Source organism: Coprinopsis cinerea (assembly GCF_000182895.1).
Source record: "Coprinopsis cinerea okayama7#130 chromosome 7 map unlocalized cont3.7, whole genome shotgun sequence".
In the NCBI taxonomy this organism is placed as follows: domain Eukaryota; kingdom Fungi; phylum Basidiomycota; class Agaricomycetes; order Agaricales; family Psathyrellaceae; genus Coprinopsis; species Coprinopsis cinerea.
In genome coordinates this window covers 2,729,531-2,747,403 of record NW_003307538.1, presented here as the reverse complement: position 1 = coordinate 2,747,403, position 17,873 = coordinate 2,729,531, and the positions used below count along the sequence as shown (strand labels likewise).

Below are 17,873 nucleotides of genomic sequence, written 5' to 3'. Positions count from 1 at the left end.
TTTTTTAAGGTGTTAGATTTTTCGTATGGAGAGTACAAGTGGGCGAAGGTAACTAAGGAAGAAGGGAAAACTTGTCCATCTACCTCCTCCCTGTCTCTCTCGTGCCCCCTCCCGCCGTTTTGTCCCCTCTAATCACGCCATACCCGCTTTCTGTGGCCCTCGATTGGCTGCCGAGCCAGTGGTGAGGTCGGTGGCTGGCGGCTGAACTGTGCCCGGCGTCGTCGATCTGCTCCACTGGCGTGCAATTGGGTTGCGATCGTCTGGGCGGTGCCTTCTGGTACGCTGGGCGTAGTGCTGGCGCGTGTGGGTGACAAGGAGGAAGGGACGGGAGAGGAGAGAAGGGGAAAGGAGAGGTGTTGGTTGGCTCGAGCTCAGACTCGCCCCTTGCACCAATTTCCTCGACTCATGATGACTAGCGTTAGCCGAGTCAGCAGGGCATCGAGTCCATTGGGGAGGTGCGAGTCGTCTGGCGAGGCGGTGGTTGAGAAGCAAACCGTGACGTTTCGCCGACGGTTATTTGGGGTGGCGGGTTTGTGGGCGCTAAGCCGCTCCGATGTCGGAAAGCAACGTCATAGAGCCGTTCTTCCAAACGCTCGTGGTGTATCCGCCTCGCCAGATAACATAGCTCCCTACTTACCCAGCATCGCAGACGAATCCAAAATCCTGTACAATTCTAATCCTGGCATTGAGTATGGCTAACGGTGTTTCAACGAATGGTGATAGAAACGAGACGCATCCTCCCAGCAGTTCCGAAATCGCCGTATAGCTCTACTGCCGCTACCTAGTCTGGTTCGATCTGCGCTGGACCGCCATACTCCCATAGACCTCGCCCTAACCACTCGCCCCAAAATCCTCGGTCCAGCGACCCTCCTTGGCGCAGATACCAGCGACTTCGCTTGTTGGAGGCTGTGGGCTTGTTGGAGGCGAGGGGGTTGGAGAGGGTGGGTTTTTGGAGAGGGCGTCAGTGTTGGTGGTGAGGAGTTTTTGCGCGAATCTGTGTGCAGCGTAGGGTTGGAAGTGGGTTTCCGTGGATGTCGTAGATGTGGGTTGAACCCAACCCTCGACCACCGACCTCAAGCACCTCGATATGCCGCCCAATTTGAATCCTTATTCAATCATTCGACCGCGATTCCAGATACAGGCGGTTTTTTTGAGCCCAACCCAACCAATGGCGACAGAGGATGGATTGGCATCGGGGCGTCTCCGGTCATGAAGAAATCCGAGAGCAACTCGATTACCTTTGCGAAGTTGGATTCATCGCTACGTTGGATTCACTTTAGAAGATTCGTAGAGCGCTTCCTAGGCTAGGAATAACTCTCGATTCGCGATAGAGATATGGAAAGTATATTGGATATTGATATGCTCGTTTCTTGGGTGCGTAACTTGACTCTGTTCCCCGCCAGCCCAGCCCCCTCGTGTACCCACTGATGTATTTGTAGGTTGCGTGTTGAAGGATTGAACCTTCCCCGCTGAGTATCGAGTGCGTTTCATGGACCTGTATCAAGAATGGCGAGCTTCGTCCAGCTAACACTTATTGCGATGACAGCTCCTCCCCCACACGCTAGTCGATCCGATTCCCGGCATACCGACGCTATCCCCTGGCCGAACTTTGATTAACCAGGATGGCAAATTATTAAACCACATTAACATGCAGCACGCACTCGCTCGAGGCCAAAACCTCGAATAGATCTAAGGAGCAAACGTAGGCTGCAACCCCTTCCCGGGTTCCCGCCAGACTCGATGTACTTGGACACGAAGAGCTCATAATAACTCCCTAAAAAATGGGCGGGCCCATCAGTCACCTTTCGAAATAAGACAGAAATTGGAAAGCGATGATACGCACTGGAATTCAAAGCCACATCTCGAAAAGACCGCTTGCCTCGCTAACGCTGAACCGCTCGGGTACTTCGATCGTCTTCAAGCCTTTGGCGCACCCCGACGACTCCTTTGAGCGCTTCTCGTACGGACTTAGTGGGTGGGCGTATCCGTATCCGAGAGACAGGTCGTCCCAAAGTTCGAGGGGTCGTGTCGGGCACGGTTAAAGCACCGATGAATCTACCTCTTGCCTGTGGATAGGGAGGTTGTGAGATTTCAAGGTGGATAGTGAATCAAGAGAGGTTGACGCACGAAGGATCGTTTGCGCGAGGCGAACTCGACGATAAGACGTGATATGGACAGGTGGAACGAGGACTGGAAGTAACCGATAGCCTCTGTCTGCTTCTCCAACTTTTCAAAAGTAAGTCCAACACGACATGTGCACTCGCATGTGTCTTGTCTTTGAAGCAGATAGATAACCGCAACTTCGGCCAGGGTCTTGTCAGCTTCGAATATGAGCTTGTCGGTGATGATTGGCGTGGGTGAGTCTGGAGAGAGTGTCAGCGTCGAGGTGAGGAGCTTTTGGACGGCTTGGTGCACGGCGTAGGGTTGGGGGCAGGTTTGCGTGCGCAGGTCGTAGACGTGGGGTGTCTCTGGTGACGAGGGTCACAGCTACCGATAGGGACGAGGTTAATCGCCAGAATGCAGGGGTAGAAACACGGGAGAATGAGGTAGGCTCTCCTCGCACGATGTAATATCCCTTCTAGACGGCGTGTTGTACGGCCTGGTGGAGGAGGTCGCTCTTTGGGCATCCCGCACGACCCGCTAGTCCACTGTCAATTCCAATATCTGGTGAATCACAAATGGCCCGGCGTACATTGAAGGGGTTAATTGTTAAGACCAGAAGGGTTGTTCGCGCGCTCCAGCTCTTGAATCGTTTCGATTGTCGCGTCGCGAATGGCCAGCCTTGCTTGGCAACCTGCGGATTGGAGGCGGAGGCGGAACCTGGCAGAAATCCGACCATTGCATCTCATAGCGACGACAGATGCGCACTTAGGCTACATTTCATAGAGTCGACTTCTTGCCTGAATCCCAGGTGGGCGTCAACGAGCGTGGAGTCATCGCGGCGCAGTTACTAGTAGCCAAGTTGAGGCGTACTAGAGGAATCGTCTGGAAATTTGGGCGAGCGCCTCCTCGTTCTGACTACACCACCCTGTCAGAGTAACGAGCATCTCCGTTTATGAGCATACAGACTCAAGGGAAACAAACCTAAGGAGGGGTAAGTCCGTCAGACTCTGCGCGATGAATTTAACTTTTGGTTGAATGGGCGCGGTTGCAAATTTGAAATGTATCGATTGAAAGCGGTCAGAAGTGAGGTAGTTTGAAGGGCTTTCAGACATCGCGCAAGTGTAGAAGTGGAACTACAGAGGGAAAGATAAACACTGGTGAACGCTGACAGTGATGAGGAAAGAACGAAACAAGAAACGGTGTGGGCGCGACTCGAACCAACGGATCAACACCATGCCGCGTCAACCTTCCCATCTTGTCCTTGAACCACCTTGAACCAATGCATCGACCACCTGCATTACCAATTCCATCGAGTGCCATTATTCACTGCACCAACTGGGAAGACTGGTTGAATAACACCAACACAATGGAGAGACAAAGGAGGTGTGGTTGGGCGCGCAGAGAAGTCGACCAGTGGTTCTCTCGTCAGGCCGTCAAGACGCCGTAAGCGATTACACGCCAACGCTCGAACCCAGCCCAAGTCTTCCCTTGCTTCGTCCTTATCCTCGCGTCGAAGGGATGTTAGCTGGGTATTTTCCACGGTAAGCAGCTCATTCACCAGTATGGAGACTTTGGAAGTCACTGACCATGTATCAACGCAGATTCAAACCTACAGGTCGAGCTACATTTCTCCCTTTCCGGTTGAAGCCCTCGACGAGCCGCCAGCCATTGCTAGCCGAACCCTTCAACCAAAATCTCATCCATCTCTCGAAGCTGAAGCCATGTCGGACAAAGTCCAATCGCAATCATTTCTACCCCGCCGTTTATCGACACTCTCAAGTATTCCGAGTCCTGATCACACGGCACCCAGGGTGAAGGTCGACTCTCTAAGCAAAGTCGACGTCCACTAGAGCGGCAATTGAGTTCAGGAGGAACCTACAGCCGATGATAAAGGAGGAAAACTTAGTCGAGTCTTATGACTACACAGTCGCTCGCACGACGACCAGTATGCGGGAAGGCACATAGCGATGTTGAGGTCAGGCAGAAACTTTCACTATCGAAAAACACATGAAGTAGGTTCCCCAATTCTTCGGACCTGTCGTCGCTGACTTTACCCTCATTCCATAGGCCCCATGACCATCACCCTAGAGAAATAACTCCGCCAGGAATCGCCATTTGCCCTCTTTCGGCCCATTTCACGGTTTCCCTGGTCACCTCCAAAACCCTCCGACTCGTCTTGAGCATCAGTTCCGGCACGAACTCGCCATCCTCCGCATAAGAAGGATGGATGAACTCGAGCAAACCATTCCCGGCTCTGGGCAAGTTGACGATGCAGATGGAAGACGATCGCACTCCCTGCAAGAATAGAACAGCGCTTCCAACTGGGCGGGGTTTCACTTGGTCGTCGAGTGCGTCATCCAGCCCATCGGTCAGGGATGCCGTCGCTCATCTCTTGTTCCCTCCCAGATGATAGCGGTCTCCTCAATCTCATTGCCTTCCACTTTAGCACCCCTCGTCGTAGCCGAGGGATGACTCGCAATTTACGCTGGCGAGTCGAGCCTTTGCAGGTGAGTTTTGCTACTGATATATCAGGACTCGTGTACTGAACACCGGCTATCCTGTCAGACGAACATCCACTCGTTGGGACACTCAGCGACTCGATTCATTCGGCACCACTTCGGGAATTAGGACGTCCTGTCTCGTAGTTAGAGATACCCAATCGAAGGTTGAAATACTCTCGAGGATCGAAGACAAATGACATGCCGGGAATTCCAGGGTGATTGACAAGGCGTTCAGGTTCGATGGTATTACAGGACTGGTGTGCTGAAGGGTGCGGCGTAGGTTCAGCTGTTGAACCATCATCGCCAAGGGCATGGGGACGTCGTGCTAGATTCATTTCCACTGTGACAACAGTTCAAACGAATGCTGCGTTGGCAGTTGCCTCGCGCAAGCTTACCAGTAGGTGTATTAGAATTTCAGAGTACGGGCTCGAAGATAACCTCTATTACCGGATAAACAGAAAGAAGATAGTAAATACATGTCGTATGTCATGATCAATGAGCAATAGTCGTAATGGTGTGCGTAAATCAAGACCGTCGCTCGAACTTGGTGAGCATCTTCACGATAGCCTCGTAATCTTCCCTCGTTCCAGTCCCATCTTCAAGTTTCTTTGGCTCAAGCTTGGAAGGGGAAACTTGAAGTTTCCCCTTCCGAGCTACCGCCAACGCTGTTTCACCCTTTTTATTCATGTGCTGGACATTGATCCCGCGGTGTTGGAGGAGCAGAGAGACAGCCTCCGAGCGCCCATCCCTTGCGGCTAAAATCAGGGCAGTATCCCCATCTTTGCGGGCAGCGTTGGCGTCAATCTCGCTGTGCCCAAGGAAGAGCGCTAGCAACTTCTGCCGCAATTTCTGGTCCCACTGAGAGTACCAGTGTGGACGGTACCATTCAGGCATACTCAGCCCAGGGTTCAATGCGTGCATCAGTGCTGTTTCGCCGTCGTTGTTGGCGAGATTGACCTGGGTGTCCTTGTGCGCGAGCAGGCGCTGAACGGTGCCCTCGTGGCCATAGCACGATGCATACATCAATGCTGTCGAGCCGTAGTTGTTGGCGAGATTGACCTGGGTGTCCTTGTGCGCGAGCAGGCGCTGAACGGGGCCCTCGTGGCCATATTCCGACGCGAGCATCAATGCCGTCTGGCCAAAGTTGCCAGTGAGATTGACCTGGGTGTCCTTGTGCGCGAGCAGGCGCTGAACGGGGCCCTCGTGGCCATAGCGCAACGCTAGCATCAATGCCGTTTCGCCGTTGTTGTTGGCGAGATTGACCTGGGTGTCCTTGTGCGCAAGCAGGCGCTGAACGGTGCCCTCGTGGCCATTTTCGGACGCGAACATCAATGCTGTCCGGCTGTTGTTGTCGGCGAGATTGACCTGGGTGTCCTTGTGCGCGAGCAGGCGCTGCACTGCATCTTCATGCCCCCCTCTGGACGCAAGCATAAGAGCCGTCATCCCCCTACTATCGCGAAGATTAAGCTGAACCAGGAACAGATGGCTCCCTAGTCCCCCTTCGCCATTCAACGTCGACCGCATCATCGAACTTCTAGTGTATCGCAGCAGCGCATCAATGACTTTTACATGGCCATGCTCCGAGGCTAGCATCAATGGGGTGACCTTCCTCCGCCCACGCGTGCGCAGCGTCACCTTTCCTCCTGCGATTTTCAGAACTTCGTCGAGGAGACTATGAAAGCCGTGTCGGGCCACGACATGGAGGGGGGACAGAAATTTGAGATTAGAATAAAGCGGATCCTTCTCTGGGAACGATTTGCATCGGCGGACAAAGGCGAGGACGTTATCATGCAATGCTGGATTTGCCATGCCCTCTCGTGCGTGGTAGGCCCAGTGGTCGTAGCAGTATTTCAAAAGCGGGTGTCCTTTGAGTGCACTGTCGAGGTCGTCGTTGTACTTCATACTCGCCGAGTTGTCGACGATGCCACAGTCAATGAGGCGTTGCGCGGCTACGGCAAAGAGCACGCCTTGTGGGTCTGGGATATATTCCTTCAGGATTGGCGCGAGAGCATCTTGCGCGGTGAAGTCTGAGTCATATAGCCATTAGAGATGGTCGATGAGGATATTGGAGTACTCACGGACTAGGCGGACAAGATCCGTCTCAGCCTCCACGGTAACCAGTCCGCAGCATATTGACACAAGGGCTTCCTTGTCGACGCCACCAGGGCGATCAGGAAGTGTGAGACTGAGGGCATATTGCAGATCGGGAAAGGTGAAGGCTTCCCGTGCGAAAACGAGCCACAGAAGGACGTGTTTGGCGAGGTCAGCATGTAGTTTCGGCTGCTCGTTGATACGCTTCAGAGCTTGGGAGTATATGTCGTGAAGGTCCGCCGGCAAACTATCCAGCGCCTGTTGCAGTTCCAAGATACTGAGGCAGTGTTGGACCATTTCGATCTGCAGCGCCGCAACAAGGAACCTGAAGGGACGATCAGCAAAGACGATCAGCAAAGACATACAATGTAGTCAAGGTAATCACTTACATCCCCTTCGATTTCTCCGAAATCTGTCGGACCAGTTCGCCTTTGAAGGAATGCTCCTTCAGAAGACGCTGGAACCCAGGATTACGGTCGACCACCCGCAGGATGAGGAGACCAATGTCGAAATGGCTGGCGGTGACTGGGTAGAACCTGGTAGATGGGAGCGCTGCTTCAAGCCTCTTCAATGGCCGCGATGTCAACGCAAACCGGCCCCGGAGTGCCTTAATGGCTTTGATCAGGTCGAACTGGGTGTCGACCAGCGCCTCGTCCAGTCCGTCGATCACATAAAACACGACGTCGAACCGCTCCTCGAATTGCCGCAATAACTCCAAGAGTTCTTCTTGAGTGGGACGAGTTTCCTTCTCTTCGTGCAGCGAATACAGGGGCTTGACGAGGTCTGCAAGGGATGGGTCGGTTTTGAGGAATTGCTTCACGAGTGATTCGAGAATATCCTTGACGCTCAATTGAGCGGAATATCGGCAGTAGGCGAATACTACGCAAATCTTCTGGTGAGAAGTTCGTTGCAGTTGCTGAAGGTCGTGAATGGTCCTCGCACTGGCGACATTGTTAGCACACTCTTCAGTTGGAGACCTACGAACTACTTACGCAAGGATCGTTTTCCCGGCCCCGGCTGTGGCAATGGGATAAGCGTCATACCGCCGAAGAAATCTATGCGACCTACGAATGCCTGTGCCCCAAAGGACGCGATGTTTTCCGGCTTTCCAGTCAAGATAGTCCTCCGAGTCGGTGAACCAAGCAAGTGTTCCATTGGTCCATTTCTCGTAATTGTGCTGTTGAATCAGGTGGAAGTTGGCGCTATCCGCGAACCAGTTCAGCAATTCCTGCCTCGTTATCTTCGGCCCTTCACCCTTGGATCCAACTGGAAGAACCTTAGTCAACAGTAACCCTACTGACTGTTGGAAGCACTTGCCGTTGACAGCGTCCTTGGGCGTATTATAGATATTGAGGCTGACGGTTCCTCCAGTGATGACGTTTCCCCCAGCGATGACGGGGCCCGCACCGGTAATTTTGGAGCCGCTGGCAATCTGCACTCCTGCGTTATTTACAAGGGGAGCACGCGTGAGGATATCGTGGATAGCTTTGGCCCGAGCGGCCTTCGTCTGGACCAAGCGAGCAGTTAGAGTCGGCCCTCGACGATATAGAACTAAAACGGGGCCGTACCATGTTACCGTCCAACTGGGTGTCATTTGCCGCCGAAATGGAGCGCTCCTGCCTGACCTCAAGACCCTACGATACGGCGATGGAATAAGTTACAAATCATTATTACCGATGCCCCATACGTACCCCGAACTGATCCACCAAGGAACTCGTTGAACACCCTGATACACGTGTCCTCGCATCATCGTCCTGCATGCACGTCAGTAATCGCACTCAGATTCAAATAAACGGACGGACCTGAACAGAAGTAGCTCGCTGTTTTCCTTTGTCCAGAATGGGGGATACCTCCTCTTGGTTGGAAGTGATCCCTTCGGCCTCGCTCTGATAGTTCCAAAATGGTTAGCTTGTCAAGAGAATGAGCGGCGGTTCTACTGACCTTCAATGATGAGCGGCGGCTTCGCTGCTCGCCCATATCTGTTGTGGTGGTATATTCCTCGGATAGTGTTTCAGGGTCACCTTGAGGCTCTTCCTGCTCCTGCTCGTTGCAGTAAGCAGTAAGGTCAGCGCACAAGGCCAACGGGTGCAGATTAACGAAAGTTCTACTCACCGGAAAAGCACCAGGGAACCTTAGCTGCCCGCAGTTGTTCAATCTGGGGCTGTCATTGTTCAGGAGAGTCGAAGAGCCCTCTTCACCATCGCTCTGAGCATCGAGGGGTTAGGGTTTAATGTCGATGGAAATGGAGTCGGACCACGAGTCCAAGGGTGACTGACCTGAAACGAGACCCCTTGGCCCATTGAAGCGACGGGTTCCTTGTAGTGGCAGTTGACTTGAGAAGAACTGCCCGAAAGGGAGGAGGTTTTGGAGGGAGAGGAGGGACGGGGAGATGGTGGATCGATGACAAGAGGAATTTGGCGCCCAAGCATCCTCGAGGTAGTCAGGTGATCTTAAGATGACAGCGGAGTTCAATATGTTTCCCATCCGCAAAGCCGGGTCCCAAGTTCCTGTGCTGATAGAACAGAGAAGAGGTGCGAGTGGGTGTTTTGAAGCTTGGACTGGACCAAGAAAGAATGAGCAACCCGAAGGGACGGCGAATCAACGTCCAACCTTCAGTTCGAGACGAACCCGGAGATACTCGTTGTTGCAACTTGGCAGAAGAAAGCCCGGCGTCGCAGTCCGGGTGTTCAAACGTTCACCAGCCAACCTAGATGGAATTAGAGTATAGGGTCGTTGAGCTCGGAATCGCACACCCTTTGGCAGCAGTTCGACCGTTCAAAATACTTCATTGAAACTCGGTGGTTCGAATTCGAACAACGAAGAAACTGAGTAATGATTGGTCGTTCGGTGTTCGAGCACTATGGTCAATTTCCTGGCTGGTTGCCCTGGTGCGGTCCTGGTGGATGACAGATCTAGACAAGAACGAAAAAAGAGTAGACGCGTCTGCGATTCGAACCCACGGGACACCGGATCAACTCAACCCGCCCTCCCGGGCTTCACGCCAAGCCAAAGTCCATACAGGCCCTGAACCACGACCACGACCACGACCGCGATTCCAAAGCGCCCTCAATTTCAAACCCCCGTTTCTTGCCAATCGACAGACAATATCGCACGACGACCGAACTGGTGGATACATAAAGGAGAACACAGGAAGAATACCGAGCAGAGCAGCGCGTTATGGCTCTACCGACGAAAGGACGCGTTATAATCGAGACGACGTTTGGAGAGATTGATATTGAACTTTGGGCGAAGGTGTGTTCTTTACTTTAGTTTGGGGTGCTCTTGTTAGGGCTGTGACTGAGAACTGGTTACGAACGGAGTCTTCTCGACTCGACGAAGGAGAGTCTACCTCCCATCCAACATGGAAATAGGATTCTGTTTGAAGAGGACTCAGCTCACAGACAACCCCTCTATCTCTGGCTTTATTCGAAGTCTAATGAGCAATACCTAACCGACATCTCACAGGAAACACCAAAAGCATGTCGAAACCTTATCTCTGGAGGGTCCGCAAGTTTCTCGTCTTCCCATAACCGCCCAGTTTATACTCATTTGTCTGTATGGATAGGGTACTATGACGGTGTGATCTTTCACCGGTGAGCAGCAGTCACCACTTCTGCTCTATTCTAAGGACTTAAGAACTGATTGGCGAACCTGGTGGGTAGGGCCGTACCTGGATTCCTGGCGCAAACGGGTGACAGGACTGGGACGGGGAACGGTGGAGAGTCGTTATTCCTTCCCGCTTGACCTGCGAACGAACCACCACACCAATCACCGTCTTGCAACTACGCACACCTCCATCCGCCTACGCATAAACCACACCGGCGCCCGCTAAAATAGAAGAACCCTTCGAAGACGAAATCCACCCCAACTACGGTACATCCAACAGAGGCCTCGTAGATGGCAAACAACGGGACAAGGCACTCGAACGATTCGCAATTCTTCACTACACTTGGTATATTCGTTATAACTTATAATGTTTTCGCCCCGCGCCTTTCTCTGGGCTCGCACACCGGGGCACTGATGTCAATATTGCCGACAAGACAGGGCGGACGCCGCTCATTCATGCTGTGGAACGGGTGCTCGAGGACACAGTCGAACGCCTTTTGGCGCACGAGAGCACTGATGTCAACATCGCCGACGACACAGGGTGCACCGCACTCATTCATGCAGTGAAATGGGGCCATGGGGGCGAAGTTCAACGCCTTCTTGCACACAAGCGCACGGATGTCAATATCGTCGACAGGGAAGGGCGGACGGAGCTCATCTATGCGGAAGCCGATGACAAAGGGGATACCGCTCTCATTGTAGCCTCGAGAAAGTGTTTCCCACAGATCGTCCATTTACTTCTCCAACACAGCGTCGGGATCGATGCCAATCACCAAAACCTTAAGGGTCAAACAGCACTCATGGTGGCTCCGGAGGGAAGGAGACATTCCTGGTTCTGGAATGAGCACGCAGAAGAAAGAGTAGTGAAGCTGCTCGCCGAGTTCGAGCAACGATCTGCAAGGAGCTCAAGTTAGATAGACATTGCATTTCTATAGCGTTTATCGCAGGTTGTAGTCTTGAGGTGACCGAATTGGACCAATACTGATCGAAGTGTAATTGTTTCGAGAAATCTGCGCAGACGTACCGTTTCCACCCATACCACCTCACCCATCCCGCACCAAACATTAATTAACCAGTATCATATATTATTAAACGTAAGATGCAAAAAACACACCCTCCTTCGCGACAGAATCCTCTAACACAGCTCTAAGGAGTAAACGTAGACAACAACCCCTTCCACACGAAATCCCTAGGGTTCCCATCAGACTCGACATACTTGGACATGAACAGCTCATCATAGCGCCCTACAAACGAAAACACGTCAATCAGTATCACTCCAAAACAAACTCACATTAACAAAAGGCAAAAATACGCACTGGACGTCAAAGCCATATCGTCCTTCCACATCTCGAACAAACTGCTCGCCTCGCTAACGCTGAACCGCTCAGGTACTTCGATCGTCTTCAAGCCTTGGGTGTACCCCAACAGCTCCTTCGAGCGCTTGTCGTAGGGACTTGGAGGGTGGGCGTAGCCGAGCGAAAGGGCGTCTCGGAGTTCGAGGGGGATGGTGAACGTCGTGTCGGACGCCGTCAAGGCGCCGATGAACGCGCCTTTAGCCTGTTAATTGGGAATATGTGAGTTTAATAGGCGAACAGTAAAGCTAGAGAAGACGTACGAAGGATCGCTTGCCCGAGGCGAACTCGAGGATGAGACGCGGCATCGACAAGTGGAACGACTTGATAGCACTGAAGAACGGATCCTTGTATGCCGACTTGTGGAACATCGACTGGAAGTCATCAATTGCCATAAGCACAGGGTACTCGGTCTGCTTCTCCAGCTCCTTCAACAGTCCATCCAACACCACCGGCGCACTGGCGTACGACTTGTCCTTGACGCAGATGCCAGCGACTTCGGCCAGGGTCTTGCCAGCCTCGAAGGTGAGCTTGTCGGTGACGATGGGTGAAGAGAGGGTGAGTTTGGAGAGGGCGTCGGCGTTGACGGTGAGGAGCTTTTGGACGGCTTGGTGCGCGGCGTAGGGCTGGAGGTAGGTTTGCGTGCGGAGGTCGTAGACGTGGGGTGTAGTTGAGTTGACGAGGCTCACAGCTGCAAATGAAAACGGTTAGAAGAGTACATTGCTAGACCGGTGGAAGACAGCAAACGCACCTCGAGGAATATAGAAGACGATCCAGCCCTTTTCGGTAGCGTACTGCACAGCTTGATGAAGGAGATAGCTCTTTCCGCATCCTGCACGGCCCGCTAGACTTATGTCAGTCCCAGCACCTCATGAATCGCGAATGAGCCGTACATAGAACGAGTCGGTTGTTAAGACTCGAAGAGTTCCTGGCGCTCTCCAGCTTTTGGATCGTGTCTACTGTCACGTCGCGGATGACAGAGCATGGTTTGGACATGATACGGAACTGCAATCCAGGGGTCAGGGACCCAGTCCATTTGAGCGCTAAAACGACTTCGCACCTCTAGGAACATCTTCTTTGGCAGACCGAAGACTTTGGCGGGGTTGGTTGGTGTCAGGTCGAACCCAGCAACGGTGCCAATGTTCTTTGGCGTCTTTACTAGCATTCAGTAATCAAAGGCACCCTCGTAGCTGAAGAACGACGCACAGGCTTGAACTTGGGAAGTTCCAAAGCATGTTTAGAGCCAGGCAGGAACAAGTCATTGAGGAAAGCCGGTTCAGAGTCGGTCTTTGGCGTCTTTAACCTCTCCTCTGGCATTTTCGTAAAGACCTGTCATTACTTTAGTCAATAAACACTTCAGAAAACAAATACAAAAGCCAAAGCAATGCGCACTGGGAGGTCCCGACTCTTGCGAACTCGTTCCTGTGCAATCTTTGCCTCCCATTTCTCCTTCTGGCCCTTCTTGACACCGCCGATGGACTGAGCCTTCTTTGGTTGCTGTTTAGCGTTCTGGGCTGCGCCGCGAGTCTGCTGGGTGATGATGGTCAGGGACTTGTGCAGGGTATGGCGCTGTGACGAGCAGCTGCCCGTTGCGAATGAAAGGAGTGACATTTGGCCTGTAGGGTTTTGTTAATAGTCAATTCAGATAGACTATTAACTTTTCCTTACCCGCTGTTGTCGTCTCGAGACCGCCTTTTCTCGTCGTCGTCGCGGAGGCCGTCGAGGTCGCTGTTGACGTTGACGCGACCGCCAACGCTGCCAATATTTTCGGCGGCGTGACGGGACTTTCCGGCCATGTGATGGCAATCTCACGTGAGTCCGGCCGGACTCTTTGGACCGGGGACGCGGCTCGCGTCGAGGGGTCCCTGATGGCGAGCCAACATTTTTGCCCGTCATCGTTTAGGTCATCGTTTGGACGAACAATGGGCTCGTTTTCGCGTCTATTCAAGTGTGTTCTGAAGTTTCGAGGGAGAAGGTAATGCTGTTTAGTGAGTTTCTTATTGTAAAGCAAGCTGGCGAGACTATTCCTTATCTCCAACCCAAGAAATCAGAAATCAAATTAAAAGGATGCCTCATGTTTGCCACTTTCCCGTACGCTGATGCCTAAATGCGGGGTGCTGGTGGCAGCGACAATGGACTAAACGTTGTCTTTTCCCCACAACCACCTGTTCTCCCGACCCTTGTCTACCACCACGACCGACTCGACTATCCTACACGTCGTTTGGCGGGGGAAAAGCTGGGGAAAAGGGCGCTGGTTTGCTGTTCGGTTGTCGAGATTAGCTCCCTGAATCATTCTTGACGTCCAGGCGTCATCGAGAAGACCGCCGTGGCTATGGCGCAAACGAGGCAGAATGGTTCGGAGAGACTCCCTCCCCGCTATATTGCCCGCCAGCTCGTCATGCCTTTGCCCCTCGCTAACTCGTCCCAACTTCATCTCCAAGCAATGGCCACCGCTGTCCCGCCGGCGAATTGGGACAAAGGTATGATTTTGTTGTATTAGAATAGAAGTTTGTATTGAACGGTAATAGCGCGGTATAGGAGACGATCGTTGAGCAACCAGCTGCCTCCAAAGACGCCGGTAACATACACAGCCGCCCCTCTCCGTCCAATCTTGAAGAACCGCTCGCCGTCTTATCACCAACAACCGCAGCCCGTGCCGTCGCAGTATCGCACCAGCTCATACTACCGTCACCACCAAAAGAGTTACTCAGAATGCGGGCACAGCCAACCAACAAAGAGCCATTCGGTCGCAGGCGACCACCAGACTGTCCCTTTGGTCGGCGTGTCGAAGATTAGGAGTCAGCGGGCTGCTGCTGCCGCTGCTAGCGAACAGGGGACCGTGCGCAGCGCCAAATCGGTGTATAGCTGTCCTTCGGCAGCGTCGTCGGTGTACAGCCAGGCTAGTTATACCGGCGAGGTGCCCAAGGAACCGCTGCCGACGCAGCGAACCCCTGAACCCCAGCAAGAGGCGGTTCCTCTTTCTCAAGCTTCCTCGCCGCCTCCTCCAGCTTCTTCTGCGCCTGTAACGCCATCACCCCCACCACCACCAGCCGAGGTCCCTGAAGAACCGATAACAAATCCCGACGCGACGACAATAGACTCGTCATCTGTCCCTGAACCTCAGCAACAGGATTGCATCGACAAAGACGGCTCTGGATGGCCTCCACGAGGCTGGAATGTCTACATCTCAGCCATGACAGCTCAACTTGAACAATCTGACATCCAACATCAACAACAACAGCAATTACAAGAACAAGCTCAAAACGCGGAGGAGCCCCGAATCGAGGAGTACATCTTCGATCAAGAGACGTTGACTTTTATTCATCCATCAAGTCAACGAAAGTCTAGGCCGCTGCATGAAGTAGTGGATCAGCCAGAGTCGTCTGCGTCTACATCAGTGGGTTTAGCTTCGTCTACTGCTTTGCCACCAGAGCCAGAACCAGCGCCAGCGGTTGTCTCCACTCCCCCTCCTGCATCGCAGAACACACCCACCGTCTCCGACCCCGCCTCCTTTACGAAACAGAAATCAACAAGCACCGTCTCACTCTCATCACGCAAATCCTCGATCTCGTCCAAACTTCGCTGGTCATGGCGTAAACGATCAAAATCGGTATCAGAGAACACCCCGCCCGTGCCGTCGATCCCAGCAATCGCTACTACCACCGCTTCTTCCCCCGCGCCAGATTCTGGTTCCACCGCCAACCCCAACGGTGCAGCAGATCCGAACGCCCCTAGGAGTAGTCGACGCGAACGTGACCGAGGACGCGAATCACCCGCTGGGAGCTATGAACTGCAAATCGACCGACGACTCTCAGCTGCGTACACCCGTTACCCAGCGGTAGACGGACCCACAGGCAGTACGAGCAAGGACTCGTTCAAAGTCCTGTCAAGGCCCCAACCCACACCCGTCCAGAACCCCAAATCCCATCTCCGCGCGTTCAGCGAGGGTGCGATCCCCGCTAGCGATAGTTTTGCGAGTCTGGGAGCGTCGTTTGAGACGCAGAGTTCGCAGTACTCTACTTCTGACTCTGCTCAGATTCAGTCTTCGTCTGGTTCCCAGACCCATTCGCCCTCGAATCCACCACAGCCTTCCTCTTCGTCCGTCCCGCAGGAGAGGGCGAGAAACCTGAGCCAGCAACCCTCGTTCTCCTCGGTGTACTCCTACTCCCACCTCCCGGGTGGACCGCCGGTCGTCCTGTGCGACCCCGAACCTGAACGTGTACAGCCCTATCCGAGGGCTTCGATTGACGCGTACGAGAGACCTGGATCGTACGTATATGCTGGGAGTGTATGTTCTTCCGCTGGGGCAGGTGGGAGGAGATACTCGGTCGACATGAGTGCGGGTCATCAGGGTGTTGGAATCCAAAATGGGATGAACGGCAACGGTGGTGGTGAGGTGGGAGGAGGGAGTGAGAGTGGTGCGAACGGCGTGTGTGGAGGCAGTCGAAGTGCGAATGGTAGTACGGGCAGTACAGGAAGCGGTAGTGGAAGTGGAAGTGGAACTGAAAGCTCTAATTCATCTATCCTCAAGACGCCCAGTGATATGAGCTCGCTGGACGCACTCCCCTCGTCTAAAGGGTCAGGCGCCGTCTCCCCCGATGCGAATGCAACCGCGAGCCCAGCTGCAAACCCCACTTCGAGCGCGACTGGCACCGTCGACTCGAATGCGAATACTTCGACCCTAACCTCAGCCACAACCCCAGCCTCGAGTGCAAAAACCCAACCAAACGCAGATCCGAACGACCCACTCGCACACATCTCGAACCACGTCCGCAAGAAATCCGTCCTAAGTGGGAGCAGGATGTCCATGTCCAACGGTGTGATGAACGAGAACGAGGCGAGGAGGAGGGAGGCCAATGGGAGTCCTGTGCCGTGGAAGACGCGGATGTGGATGGGTGCGAGTGGGAGTGCGTCGAGGAGTGGTACTGGTTCCCCTGGAAGCGGTAGTGCAGGCTCGGGTGCGAGTGCAAGGAGGAGTGGTGGTGGTGGGAGACCGAGGAGTTTGAAATCGACGTATCCGGTTGCGAGTTCGCCTCTTGCTTCTGGGCCGTCGACTTCGATACTTGACGCTGATATTCCGCCGCTACCCTCGTCTAGTAAGAGTGTCCCTACTTCACCTGTCACATCACCTGTCCATTCGCGCACCAACTCGACGGTCTACTCTCCTTCCTCCGTCTACTCCCCCGCACAGTCACCTCCCACATCGGCGCTGTCGAGTCCGAGAACGAGCGTGTTCTCGAACCCTGGGACGAGCATGTTTTCGAGCGCCATTACGCGGAATAACGCCAGTACCTCTACGAACGGCACGGTGGTGGGTGTACTGGCCAACGGTCCTTCCTCGTCCTCGACGAACGTATCCACGATGTCGGGTTCGACTGTCATAGCGCCTAATGGCGCATATACTGGTGGACCAGCAAGTGGTATCGGGTACGGATACGATACGCATACTCCCGTGTACGACTATGGGCTTGGTGCAGGTGTAGCGAGTCCCATCGGGTACGCGGGGAGTGGGTCCTACGCGGATAGTGCGAATGGGAGTGAAGGTGTGGGGTATGATCAGTATGGAGGGTTCGATCCCTATAGTGCGTATGGGAGTCCGAGTGAGAGTTTGAGTGCTCTTGGGAGTGGGGTTCTGAATGGGCCTACTGCGATTGGGAGTGGTGGTAATACGAGTGGGAGTGGGATTGGAGGTGCTGGGGCAGGGAAGAACTTGAAGGGCGGTTCACAGGTGAAGAGAGGACCGTCCAAGTTGAAGAAGAAGAGGAAGGCGCCGTTGGTGTTTGAGTTTGTGCAGCCTCATCATTGAAGCTGAAGTGGGATTCTCATCCTTCATCCTCCATCGTTCACTTGCTTCTTCTTTCCCTGTTTATTGTTCCTTCTTCCCCGTCCTTTTTTCTTCATCTTCCTTTTGGTGAACTACATACACTTGGTCATACAGCATGGACTTCTATTCTTCTATCACTATCACTATTATAGAAAAAATGAATTTCGAAGTTTGGTTCGATGGCTGGCTGGATGGATGGATGGAGTGGATGGATAGGGGGTATCTATCTATTGTATTTTCTTTTCTCTTTTCCAAGGGACGTTGTTGGTCTTCACTCTTGGTAGTAATCATAACCGTATTGTATCTTCTTCGTCTCGGCGACTTGAAAAGTTTCTAACATCCATACCACTATCTTCTTTTCTAGCGTCTCTTTTCCTCTTGGACACCCTACATACG

General features: G+C 53.3%; 6 protein-coding genes across 6 annotated transcripts; 3 read left to right on the top strand and 3 right to left on the bottom strand.

Moving 5' to 3' along the window:
• Positions 1-1,883: 1,883 nt before the first annotated feature.
• Positions 1,884-2,839, bottom strand: CC1G_05945 (hypothetical protein; the record flags this gene model as incomplete). Its single annotated transcript, XM_001831794.2, has 5 exons — positions 1,884-2,066; positions 2,128-2,363; positions 2,416-2,578; positions 2,635-2,640; positions 2,693-2,839. 5 exons carry the CDS (start codon positions 2,837-2,839, stop codon positions 1,884-1,886), a joined length of 735 nt encoding a protein of 244 aa, XP_001831846.2.
• A 543-nt stretch (positions 2,840-3,382) lies between these two features.
• On the top strand, positions 3,383-3,953 carry CC1G_05944 (hypothetical protein; the record flags this gene model as incomplete). Its single annotated transcript, XM_001831793.2, has 2 exons — positions 3,383-3,546; positions 3,653-3,953. The coding sequence occupies 2 exons, from the start codon at positions 3,383-3,385 to the stop codon at positions 3,951-3,953; spliced, it is 465 nt and encodes a 154-aa protein (XP_001831845.2).
• A 1,176-nt stretch (positions 3,954-5,129) lies between these two features.
• On the bottom strand, positions 5,130-8,995 carry CC1G_05943 (ankyrin repeat domain-containing protein 28; the record flags this gene model as incomplete). The annotated part of the gene is made up of 12 exons (XM_001831792.2): positions 5,130-6,631; positions 6,683-7,020; positions 7,085-7,636; positions 7,688-7,712; positions 7,764-7,897; positions 7,997-8,202; positions 8,264-8,329; positions 8,387-8,449; positions 8,498-8,581; positions 8,637-8,735; positions 8,808-8,900; positions 8,972-8,995. The coding sequence occupies 12 exons, from the start codon at positions 8,993-8,995 to the stop codon at positions 5,130-5,132; spliced, it is 3,186 nt and encodes a 1,061-aa protein (XP_001831844.2).
• A 748-nt stretch (positions 8,996-9,743) lies between these two features.
• Positions 9,744-11,116, top strand: CC1G_14912 (hypothetical protein). The gene is made up of 4 exons (XM_002910889.1): positions 9,744-9,947; positions 10,161-10,198; positions 10,261-10,288; positions 10,358-11,116. The coding sequence occupies exon 4, from the start codon at positions 10,593-10,595 to the stop codon at positions 10,866-10,868; it is 276 nt and encodes a 91-aa protein (XP_002910935.1). The 5' UTR covers positions 9,744-9,947; positions 10,161-10,198; positions 10,261-10,288; positions 10,358-10,592; the 3' UTR covers positions 10,869-11,116.
• Positions 11,117-11,365: 249 nt separating this feature from the next.
• Positions 11,366-13,264, bottom strand: CC1G_05942 (mitochondrial carrier protein; the record flags this gene model as incomplete). The annotated part of the gene is made up of 8 exons (XM_001831791.2): positions 11,366-11,545; positions 11,618-11,858; positions 11,917-12,344; positions 12,405-12,497; positions 12,547-12,658; positions 12,714-12,806; positions 12,860-12,982; positions 13,046-13,264. The coding sequence occupies 8 exons, from the start codon at positions 13,262-13,264 to the stop codon at positions 11,448-11,450; spliced, it is 1,407 nt and encodes a 468-aa protein (XP_001831843.1). The 3' UTR covers positions 11,366-11,447.
• A 721-nt stretch (positions 13,265-13,985) lies between these two features.
• Positions 13,986-17,459, top strand: CC1G_05941 (hypothetical protein; the record flags this gene model as incomplete). The annotated part of the gene is made up of 2 exons (XM_001831790.2): positions 13,986-14,133; positions 14,182-17,459. The coding sequence occupies 2 exons, from the start codon at positions 13,986-13,988 to the stop codon at positions 17,457-17,459; spliced, it is 3,426 nt and encodes a 1,141-aa protein (XP_001831842.2).
• Between the last annotated feature and the right edge of the window lie 414 nt (positions 17,460-17,873).

What these genes read in the sequence shown, in the direction of transcription:
- CC1G_14912 (XM_002910889.1), top strand. Translation starts at nt 10,593, where the DNA reads ATGGCAAACAACGGGACAAGGCACTCGAACGATTCGCAATTCTTCACT.